Source organism: Miniopterus natalensis, chromosome 12 (genome assembly GCF_054644295.1).
Source record: "Miniopterus natalensis isolate mMinNat1 chromosome 12, mMinNat1.hap1, whole genome shotgun sequence".
NCBI classification, from domain to species: Eukaryota; Metazoa; Chordata; class Mammalia; order Chiroptera; family Miniopteridae; genus Miniopterus; species Miniopterus natalensis.
The window spans coordinates 49,081,815-49,093,717 of NC_142092.1; the positions used below are offsets into that span (position 1 = coordinate 49,081,815).

At 44.1% G+C, this 11,903-nt stretch overlaps 1 protein-coding gene across 5 annotated transcripts in view; it reads right to left on the minus strand.

The window, feature by feature from the left end:
* FBXO10 (F-box protein 10) overlaps positions 1-8,315 on the minus strand; it is a 31,546-nt gene extending 23,231 nt beyond the window's left edge. Inside the window, exon 1 of one of the 5 annotated variants that reach the window (XM_016222923.2) lies at positions 5,063-5,321. In XM_016222923.2, the coding sequence (XP_016078409.1) occupies positions 5,063-5,176 (114 nt within the window). In that variant the 5' untranslated portion in view covers positions 5,177-5,321. Of the gene's footprint in view, positions 1-5,062; positions 5,323-8,235 lie in introns of those variants that run through there. The other 4 variants (XM_087822771.1, XM_016222921.2, XM_016222925.2 and 1 more) reach the window with 4 other exon arrangements.
* Positions 8,316-11,903: the final 3,588 nt, after the last annotated feature.

Sequence of the window (11,903 nt, forward strand, 5' to 3'; positions counted from 1 at the left end):
CAGAAGTCTAGTCAACGCAAGGCACTGGCAGGAAAGCTTTGCTTTGGTTTGCTCTCTAGACCCCCACTGCTTCTGCAAAGGTGGGTTCTATGGGCCACTGAGTTAGCTGAGCATCATGATGGGTGGGCAAGTCAGGAATAAAATCTAGTGACACCTATCGAGCTCACTAATGCTTTTTTGTTTGAGTGGATTTGTGGAGTAAGTGAAGGAGACACGAGGAAGTACCATGTTACACCATCAGGCCTGCCCACGTGAAAAGTGAGACAGCATACGCAGATGCAGAGTGGCCAGGTGACACTGTGTCTGGACACCTACTAGAGGAAACTCACTACGACGAAGCAGACGCATCCTCTGCCCTCAAGGAGCTTATCATCTTATATATAATGTTTCCTTCATTATCTGTCTCCCCTGAGTATAATGTAAGCTCCTTAATGGCAGAAACTTTGTGTCATGCTTTGTATTATGCCTAGAACTATGCCTGGCCCATAGTAGGTGCTCGATAAACATTTACTGAATGAATAATCACCATCATCATTACCTGGGGTATTAGTAGAGCTCAGGCTATTCAAACCATTAGCCGTAGGAATCCCTACTGTCACACAGGTCCCCATGGAATAAAAAAAGTAAATAAAACTCAAGTCTGTAGTCAACACTTGTGATGTATAAGACAGAGGTAAGCACTGTTAGGGAGTCAGGAGTCAGATAAAGACTCCACCCTTGAGTCTCAGCTGGGCTTTTCATTATTTCTTCAAATCTTAGCTCTCTTCAGCCTAAGAAATCACCAGCTGTTTCTTATTTGCAGCTTTGAAACTTGATGACAAAGACCAGAATGCGGTGTTTTTATGCACATATGGTGCTTTCTTAGTGTGGCTGGGAGCCATAAGGGCCCCTCTCCCTCCCTTCTTTAGTGCACTGCCCGTTCACTGTTTCACTGTGCACTGGGTGGGGAATTCCCAGACCTGGGATTTAGTACTGACTTCACACCAATTAGCTGGGTGGCCTTGAGGGGGCAGGGAAAAGTGTGATGCGGACGTACTAAATACCAGGTACTTTTTATATGTCATCTCAATGAGCACTTACAACAAACCAAGAGGTCGTAGTCTTATCCCCAATTCGAGGAAAAAACAGTTACTCCCGTTTTAGTTAGTAAGCAGCACAGCTGAGGTTCCTAACCTGGACTGAGACCACAGCCCCTGCAGGGGTCCCTGGTGAGGCCAGGAATTGGCTGTTCTTGGGTCTGATGTTCATCTCTGGTTCAGTAAATTCTGACTACTAGCGGGTAGGGAAAGAGCAAGATTTCATGGTAGAAAACATGACTGTCTGGGGCTTTCCCTGCATGAACAGTTGTGAACGTAGAAGTTTTCTTAAAAAGCACTATGGGACTAGCAAGCACCATGGCTGATACACTGAATACACGTCCACATGGTAGAGAGCCCTTGCACTAGCTCTCTCACCTCTGCTGCCCTGAACCAACACCATGTCCTCAGCCAACAAAACCAAAGTGCCCAGTGGTTGGTGGGCAAAGGAACTATTTGACCAGACTCTTCTTTCCCTTTCAGTGGGCTCATGAACATGTGATGTCCTTTTTTTTTCTTGTACAGATCAACTGAGTTAGTTCCAACTGCAAACTCTCTAGCTCTCCTTTCTTTGCATCACTCTTCCTTCCAGTCATTACACGGTGTAGTGGACTATGGTAGCTATAGCTTCTATCTGCCCAGCAAATCTTTCCTCTTCTAGTGCCTTAGAGGAACTCTGCTCCCATTCCATTTAGTCCTGGTGGAACTATCATTCATAGGGTCTCAGGCCTCCAGCACACAGGATGGATACTTGACCTAAAATAGACAATCAGAACATTGCAACCCCTAGAACAACTCAGAAGAGTTCATGTGAGGAATGAAGCCAAATTAAGACAAGGTTGAGCAACTGTGAGAGATGGAGACACACACACACACACACACACACACACACACAGCCCTAAAAGTATATTTTGAGCCCCTGGATCCAGCTATGCAGTTTATAAGCCAACAGATTTTCTTTTTAAAGTTAAGAGAGTCTAAGCTCATAACCTGCAACCAAAGAGTTCTGACAAATGTATAGTTTTCTCAAGCAAATTCTTTGCTCTCTGACTTTTCCTCCCTCATCACATTTGTTCCATCTGTGGGTCCTTAAGTGACTCTAATCAAAGCTGACACAGTGCATTACAACTAGCCTACCACTAAGAGGGAAGGGGGTAAATGGAGTTCAAGCGGTCTAAGGTCCCTGTACTGTCTAAAAGAAGAGTAGGGATATTTATCAGCTCTAACTTTATCAACTTTGGTTAAATTAAAATTTCCAGGGTAACCACTGAAGTCAGAGTGAAATGGGGGATATCTTTACAGATGTTGCAGACATTAAATGAGTAATAAGGAAATATTATAAACATATATATGTGTGTGTGTTTGTAAATTTGAAACCTTAGAAGGAGCAAATTCCTAGAAAAATATTACTTATTAAAACTAACTTAAGAAGAAAAAGTTTTAACTGCCCTAGAACCATTAAGAACATCGAATCTGTGGTTAAAAATAACATAAAAGAAAACAAACTTCCAGACCCAGGTGGCTCACTGAGTTCTCTCAAATATTCAAGGGACAAAGGAGAGGAACTAAAACGGGTGGCGGGGCAGGAAGCCAGCACGTATCAGATCTGTGGGCTAAAGAAACGCAGCAGCCAGGAATGTAGTTGTCCCACTAACCTTCCTCTTGTAAGTTTTTCCAGGAATTGTGACCAACCAGAAACCTAGAGAAATTGTATCTGGAAGGAGTAAACTTGACGTAAAAAGGGAATGGATCCAAATGGACAACAGGGAATACTATCGGCGCCTCACCCAGACCCTCTTTCCTGGCGAGCTCATCCACCCCGCAGACAGAAGTTTCAGCTGAAAACACCTAATCTGGTTGTACTCCTCTTTCCCTTCTCCCCCCATCCTGCTTCCCACATTCTCCTTTTCCTGAGCACTTCCAGTAAATCACTTAAAACAGGAATCCCCATTTGGGGTCCTGCTTCTAGGGAATCTAAGCTATCACCATTTAAGAGGGTGAGAAGACAGTCACAGAGTAGGAGAGGATACTTCTAAAACATGGAACTGACAAAGGATTACTAACCAAAATATATCAAGAACTCTGACAAATCAATAAGAAAAATTGAAAAACAGGTAAAAGACCTGGAGTTCGCAAAAGAGACCATCTAATTAACCAATAAAAAAGTGCTCAACATCAGCAGTAACCAAGGAAAGAAAATTAAAACCACAAGAGATATCATTATACACTGAGAACAGTTTAAAAATTTAAAACTGATAATACCAACTATTTGTAAGGATGTAAAGCAACTGGAACTCTCATATTCTGCTGGCCAGAAAGTACACTGGTGCAATCACTTAGAAAACTGGTTATGTGGCAAAGCAATTCCACTTTCACATAATAACCTAAAGAAACTTGTTCACATACATAATAGAAAATGTCTTAGGATGCTATTGGCTGCACTGTTCTTGGTAGTCAGAAACTATAAGCAACACAGGTGTCCATCAACTACAGGATGCATAAATATATTGTGACATATTCATATCATGAAACATTGTTGGCAATAAAAATAAATGTGATCATTACATGGATGCAACTCACAAACAAGTTGAGCAAAAGAAGCAAACACAAAATGCACACAATATGATTCTATATGTATAAAGTTTAAAAACTAGTGAAAATAAACTATATTGTTTAGGGATGTAAATATAGGTGACAAAATTACAAAGAAAAGCAAATAAATAATTATCATAAAAGTCAAGATAGTTGTTTTGCTTGGAAAGGAGGTTATGATTTGGAAGAGGGTACTACTGAGTACTGGCAACATTCCATATCTTTTTTTAAATTTTTTAAAATAAATATTCCATTTCTTTTCTTTTTTTTTAAAATATATCTTTATTGATTTCAGAGAGAGGAAAGGAGAGGGAGAGAGAGATAGAAACATCAATGATGAGAGAGTCATTGATCGGCTGCAGCCCGCAACCCGGGCATGTGCCCTGGCCGGAATCGAACCCTGATCTCCTGGATCCTAGGTCGACGCTCAACCGCTGAGCCACGCCCGGCCGGGCAAATATTCCATTTCTTGACATGGGCTGTGGTTACATGTATATTTCCCTTAGGATTGTTAAACTATAAATCTGTGGGAGGTTTTTCCTGCCGGCATTCTCGTTATACATCGTATTTTTAAAAGTTTAAAATAAAGACAATGAGCCCAGCCAGCGTGGCTCAGCGGTTGAGCATTGACCTATTATCCAGGAGATTACAGTTCCATTCTCCATTAGGGCACATGCCCAGGTTGTGGGCTCGATCTCCAGTGTGGGACGTGTAGGAGGCAACAGATGATTCTCTCATCATTGATGTTTCTCTCTCTCTCTCTCTCTGAAATCAATAAAGATATATTTAAAAAAATAAAATAGACAATGGAATAAACATACTGATTATTGTCTGATTCTTAGAAAAGTTGAGGGAACTGAAAATCCTTCATTTTTAAGTTAAAACCTTGCCCCCAAATATCTAACAGGGCACATGCCAAGTAAACTTTCATTAATGCCAACTTCTCTTAGGACTATAGGTGGAGACACAGTCTCCTGGGAACAGATCTATGCTTTGCCAGGAGTCATCAGAGGACCCTTCTTACATATGAAAAGTACAGTGAGTAGGCACCTAGGGGAGTTACCTTGTTGAAGGCTGCCTGCCATTCCTGAGAATCCTTTGTAGGCAGAATTCAGGAGAGGAAACAGAACTTGCCGAAAAATGTCTCAGATTAGGGTTAGAAAGAAGAGGGACTGAGCCTCCAAACCCTGATAAAAGGTTTGAAAATGGGGTGACCATGATCAAGGCTGCTAGCAGGAAAGGGATATATGCCTTCAAAGGCTACATGCCTTCAAAGAAATCTCAACAGGAGACTGGGAGAGCCCAGCCTGGTGACAGGCTCAACACACAGCGCAGAGTGCGGTGCTTTGGGGAGAATAGCTAAGCACATGAGCAGAAGCTAGAAAAGCTCTAACCTTGGAATCCAAGCCTGGGATCAGGCTGCTGGAACCTGGTTCAACAAGGGCGTTGAGCAGTAGTAACCACACATCCTTGGACCACACGGGGCAGCTCTTCAAGAGTAATACCATACAGCCTGGCTGGCATGGCTCAGTGGTTGGTTCAATTCCAGTCAGGGCACATGCCCAGGTTGCAGGCTTGATCCCTAGTAGGGAACATGCAGGAGGCAGCCGATGAATGACTCGCTCTCATCAATGATGTTCTATCTCTCTCTCCCTTCTTCTTTCTGAAATCAATAAAAACATATTAAAAAAAAAAAAAAAAAAGAGTGAGACCATATAGCTGTTTCAGAAATAACAACGTGGATGTACTGCTCAGACTCTGCAATTCTTGTTCCTTTGGAGAACAGAAGACTGACTGAATTCTTTGGACTGTTTAAGCCCCCAGGGGGCCTGGAAATGAGAGATATTTGAATTACTAATAAGGGCATTAAAAGACTTGGGAGATTACTTGAAAAAATAAAGAAGCACATGACTGCATTAGAACACAATTGGTGAGACACACAAGTTAAGCACCTAAAATGAAACACAAAATTTTAATGTCTATCTACTTTTATGTACACAATATCACCTGTATGAGTAGAAAACTAATACATCACTAAGATAACAGAAAGAGGGTAATGAGAGAAACTAGCAGTCATTTCAAGCAATGCCTGTGATAGATGACTTAAGAGAAGGTTCATTCATTAAGACAAAGCGAAGGAACAAAACACTTCTTGTAGTATCATCTATTATTACGTGACTGAGACAAGTAAAAGAGACTTGTTTCTTTCATATCTTCCTTGAAAAGCATCTCAGTGTGTGATGTCTTCTTCGTTGCCCAGGACACTATCCCTCCCACCTCTGAGAGCTCTGGCTGGCTCCCAATCAGAGGTCTACTGATTTGCTCCTTGCATTTCTCCCAGACTCTGAGGTCCCTAAGCCAGGAGATTTATATATATATATCTCCTTACCCGAGGACATGTTCACTAGTTTTTAGAGAGAGGGGAAGGAGCGGGGGGAGAGAGAGATCAATTGGTTGCTTCCCAAATGCATCCCCTTGGTCCTGCTACCCATGCAGGTTTGTTAAAGAAGGAAGGAGGGAGGGAGGCAGGCAGGGATAGTTTGTTCTGTAGCTGAAAAAAAAACAGAGGTCCACCACCAGAAAACAGAAACTCACAGTAAATGGGATTGCTTGACCACGTTATTAGTTAACAGCTACTTGTGCTATCATAAAAATACAATTAATCTGATAACCATGGGAACCAAAATGAAAGCACTATGGTGAGGGTGGCTCTCTTCAGAAATCTGAAAATAATTAGAGGCCTGAAACCAGAAAGACAAGGAAATCCTTTCCTAAAAGCCCTAAAAAAGCAGTATTTTCTCCAGTGTCTAAAATCTCACCAGGCTTCAACAAGGGTTCTGGGACTGCTGGGGCTGATCATGAAGTAATTTAGACCTCTCTGTGTGTTTCTGTCCCTTGGGGCCAGCTGCTATGAGGCAAGCTCACTGGGAGCTGAAACTTATTGTTATTATAAAATATACCGAGAACCAGCAGAAGAATGGATATATATGTGTATATATATAACATATATGTACAAAACACATATATTTCTTCTCTAGTTCCTAGGTGTACAAGCACACAGTAGGTGCTCCAAAAATACTTGTTGAATAAATGAAAAATTAGGTTAGAACTTAGGGAAAGCACAGTGTCTGGTACACAGTGTATGTTCTTTCCACCACACAGTGCCAACATTCTGTCCCTTCCTGAGAAAATCAAAGTCCCATTCTCTTTCTGGGTCCAGCCTCTCCATTTGCAAAAGGAGACAGTTGGATGAGATGGTTTCCCAGGCATCTTCCAGCTCAGACAGTCAATCACTGTACTGTGCTTTTTTTGGTGGTAGCGCAGGCATGGTGCTTTTTTTCTCAGAGGGAATCTGATACCCATCTGCTCCAGTACATTAATGTTCCCATCCCGCCTGACTCATCTGATAGGAACAACAGGTTCACATGCCAACTGTAAATGAGAACCAAAGGGGCCCAGAAAGAGAAAGGGGGAAAGGGTCCCACTTGGATCCTTTCTTAGGAAACCAAAACAGTACTCTTAAGGACTAAACACAGAAACTGACCTGTGGCTATTCTCAACACCCCTCACGTGAAGCTTACTAATTTAATAAACTTATATTAATAGCACTATCTTTGAGCGCTCTGGTGCCTGACACTGTGTTAAGCCCTTTAAAACTTAATCCTCACAGCAGCCTCATGAGCTAAGTATTATCATCTGCTTTTAACAAATGAGGGTTCTGGCCCGGCCGGCGTGGCTCAGAGGTTGAGCATCGACCAAGGATCCAGGCGATCGGGGTTCGATTCCCAGTTGGGGCACATGCCCAGGCAGCGGGCTCAATCAATGACTCTCATCATTGATGTTTCTATCTCTCTCTCTCTCCCTCTCCTTTCCTCTCTCTGAAATCAATAAAGATATATTTAAAAAAAACAAATGAGGGTTCTGTGTGGCTCGAGGTCACACAGCTAGTAAGTGGCAACTAGAACTTGAACCCGAGTCTGGCTGCCTCCAGAGCTCTGGCTCTTTAAATGGCTTTCCGTTCTTCGCCGTAGTCCCAGGAGGGAGGCGGAGCAGGGATCATCACCTTTACTTTAAAGATGGAGAAACGGAATCTCAAAGAGGCTTGTGATTTGCATAAAATACAGAAGGCACTGAGTGAGGTGCCCGGCGCGGACGCTCGCTCCCGCGTTCCGAGGTGAGGGCTCTTCCCATCCCGAGCCTGCTTCTTCCTCTGCCCCTTCACTTACACACTCGCAAAATCCCAGACCCACCTTCCCGGCGCGGTCATTCTGCAGGAGGGGAAACCGAGGCACGGCTCCTCCGCGCGGCCGAGCGCGCAGCTGCCCGCAGAGCGCAGGAGGAGGGGCTGCGAGCGGCCTGCGGGCACCCCGCCGGGTCCCGCCGGCGCCCGACGCTCAGCCTCGGCCCGGACCCAGCCGTGCCTTCCAGGCCGGTCGCCTCGCGAAGCGCCCCAGGTCCCCGCGAGCAGCCCTCCGGCGGCCGAGCCCCTCCCCCGGGCCTGGGGCATCCCGGGGATGCGGGCGGAATTAAGTTCGCGCACAGCCTCCGCGGGCCGACCGCGTCTTACCTGGCCGCGAGCTCCCCGGGCGCTCGCCCACGCAGTCCGGGCCGCGGGCGCCGGAGCCGCGGCGGCACCGCGAGGCGCGAGGCGGCGCGAGGGGCCCAGAGCCCCGCCCGGGGGCGGACAGTTGCAGGGCTGGTGCGGGGCGGGCGCCGTCACGTGACGCGCGAGGCGGGGGATGCTGGGAGAGGCGGGCGGGGGGCGGGGCGGCTCCTAGACCACCGCGGCGGCGAGGGAACCGCGGGGCGTCTCTTCCGGGAGACCGGAGGGGGACGCGCGGGCTTCAGGTTCTGCGGAGTCGCGCTTGCGGGAGGACGATGAAGGCTTGTACTGCGTGGCCCGAAAGGGGCAGAAATGGAAGCGGGGGGCGGAATCGCAGAGGCACGCTGGGGTCAGTCTAAAGGAGTCTTCCGATCGCCGCGGTTGGCTATAGTCGCGCTGTTTCAGGTGGAGGTGAGCAACTTGCAGGTGTGCTCACAGGGGCTGGGCTCATTCATTCAACAGACCGACCCCTGGCTATGGGGCCGACCGCATCCTGGGGGTGTCTATAAAAGCATTATAGATACAGCGCTTAGCACAGTGCCTGCCACATAGTAAGTGGTATTTGTTGGTGCCCCTGCTGTTATTATGGGCATAAAAGTGAACAAAGCTGATATGGTTCCTGTCCTCTTGAAGTTAAATCTCAAGTGGAGAAGGTAGTTATTAATTAGATGTCGCTTAAGTATGTATTTTAAATGATGGCAAGTGCACTGAAGGAACCCTGACTTAAAATTAGGGGGCAAGGGAAGGTAGTCAAGGACCTCTCAGAGAAAGGTAAGGAGTTACCTAGATGGGAGAGAGGAGGGAAAGCCAGTGTGAAGAGCCAGGTGGGGTGGGGCAGGGCAGAGGAAATGGAAGATGGGTAAATGGAGATGTCTAGTTTGTCAGAAGCTTATTGGGTTAAGGAGAGAAAAGTATAAATGGAGAGATGTAGTTAGGAGCTAGATCATGCAGCATTTAGTAGGTCAGGATAAGGATGGGTTTTAAAATTTTATGTGCGTTTTAAATTTTTGTTGAATGGGGGAGAATGTAGATGATTTGATATCTTTTTAAAAGATATGTGGAGAATAGGCAAAGCTAAGCGTGAAAGCAGAGGTTGGTTAAGATGTGCACTGGAGTAATGGCAGTGAAGATGGAGAGAAATGGATTAGAGATACATTTTTGAGGTAGAGCCAACTTGGCTTGATATGGGAAATTAGGGGGATTCCTAGACTTCTAGCTTAATCTACTGACTGTGCCCATGGATGTGCTGTTTATTGAAATGATAACTATTGTAGGGGAACCTATTTTGAGGGGAAGGGAGATCGAGAACTTAATTTTACACTTGCTAAATTTAAGATGCCTGTGTGTCAGCCAAATGAAGCAATCAAAAAGGCAGTTGGATATAGACGTCTAGATTTTAGGAGAGAATGTCAGCTACAGAAATCTAACTTGGGATTGCTGTGAAAAAATTATTGCAGCAGACTGAGGTTTGTAATAGCTGACCCCGTGGTCCCATCGACTTGTCAGTCCCTGGTTCTATAGAATGTATTCTATAAAAATGTATTCTATTATTATTCTGAGTGAGGCCCAAGTTACCATGCAGCTGCTCTTTTTTATAAAGGAGGGAGGGGAGAACACCCTAAGCCTAAAGTCAACAGATTATTTTAAGCAAAGACACAAAGCTGTACACACAATAGCCATATATAGTAGAAACACCTCTCTGACTTAGTTTAGGCCAAGTCAGGTCAAAACAGGTTATGATTTACACTACAGTGAGTTTGATGATTTGTCTTATTGATGACTGGCAAAGCTATGACATTTAATCCTTTGAAAAGTACCCCATTGTGTGAAACTGGCAGTCTAAATATCTGTCAATAATCAATCAAAAGCCTGAATTTCTGGATTCGTGCCAGCCGTTATTATTGTGGCATTTCTATAAAAGAGCTAAGCCTTTTAAAGAAATGCATCAGGTTTCTATGAGAGCATGCTGTCTTTCTTATTAGTGGTGCAAGCATCACTTGTGCAATGGAAAATGTGATTTTATATATAAGTACTTGCACATGAAGACATCATTTGCAAACTGCAGTTCCACCCTCTCTTCTTTCTGCCCTCCTCTCTCCTGTGCATACCTCTGCCTTACCACTTGCTGTGGATTTTTCTCCTCCATTAAACATGAGCCAGCTTGCTCATCTTTCCATCCTGGCACATAGCTGGTATTTATTGTGAAACGAATGAGTAACATACATAATTTCCCACAGCCATGTGAATGTTATTTACTTTGCTTTATAGAAAAGTGAGGCTCAAAGTGATTTGTCCAGGGTCAACATAATAGACTTCTGTCATCCTTTTTGTCTGCCCAGGATCTAAACTCCCTTCCTACATTTGGAAATTCCCCATCTTAAGCTTGTTGGTAATCAGAGCATGCCTTTCACTATAGAAGCTGAAATCCAGATATTTTCTCTGCTTCTCCATGTGACACTACAAATTAAACATTCCCTGGACTTTGAATTGGGAGCCAGAGACACAAGAGTTGTGGAATAATTCTTTGGTGACCATGGCAAATGCAGCAAGATGAAGTTCTTAGAGCAACACTGGCTGCCATAAAAGTCCAGGGTTCTGTGCCTGTGGCCTTGGTAACAAATGGTAGCATCTAATCCTCAGCAGAGATGGTATCCTCACTGCACCAGGTTGTGTGGACTGACCGTGTGACAAACAGTGATGTTCCAGTTGCCTAGTCTCCAAGCCCAACTCTCTAGGCCTCCTGGTGATGCTAAACTACCTATAATTCTTTTAAATTGCTTTTGTCCTTAAATCTACCAAGGCTGGATTTTGGTATTTCCAAGTAAAATATCTCACTCATATAGTCAAATAATAGCAGAGCTGAAGCTGTAACCCAGGACTTTGAACTACTAATCCTAATGCTCCTTCCTAACATATAGATTCCAACAACCCACATTTTCACATTACATAGATCTCTAAATCATCCTTTGTTCACCAAATTTTTATTTTTAACGTCAGCTGATTAATAAATATTTCAAGTAACTTCATGATGAGGCAGTTGCCAGTGGAACATTGTTTCAAATGCAGCAGTGTCATTGTCTGTATATATGTTTATGTAATATTAATTTTTTTGGCATTTGTTTTTTATAGATGTAAGTGGAAAATGAAAACACTAATGTGATTAAAAAAGAGGAAACTTATCAGACATGTTTTAAAACAGATCTTTTTTTTTTTTTAAATCCTCACCTGAGGATATTTTTTCCATTGATTTTTCAGAGAATGGAAAGGTGAGAGGAGAGAGAGAGGGAGACACATCGATGTGAGAGAGACACATTGATCGGCTGCCTCCCGCATGCGCTCCAACCAGGGCCAGGGATCCAGCCTGCAACCGAGGTATGTGCCCTTTACCAGGAATTGAACCCAGGACCCTTCAGTCCTCGGGCCGACGCTCCAACTGAGCCAAACCAGGGCTAAAGCAGATCTTTAGCATTAGTAGAATGCTTACTGGATTAAAGCCAGCTGTCTTATTTATGAAGTAACAGTTTAACAGCATTTCATAACTGAAAACATTTCATCAGATATTATTTAAAGCACAAAGCAAGTGATTTTTGTAATGTTTTTACATCTCAGTAACAAGTCTGTTCAACTTTTAT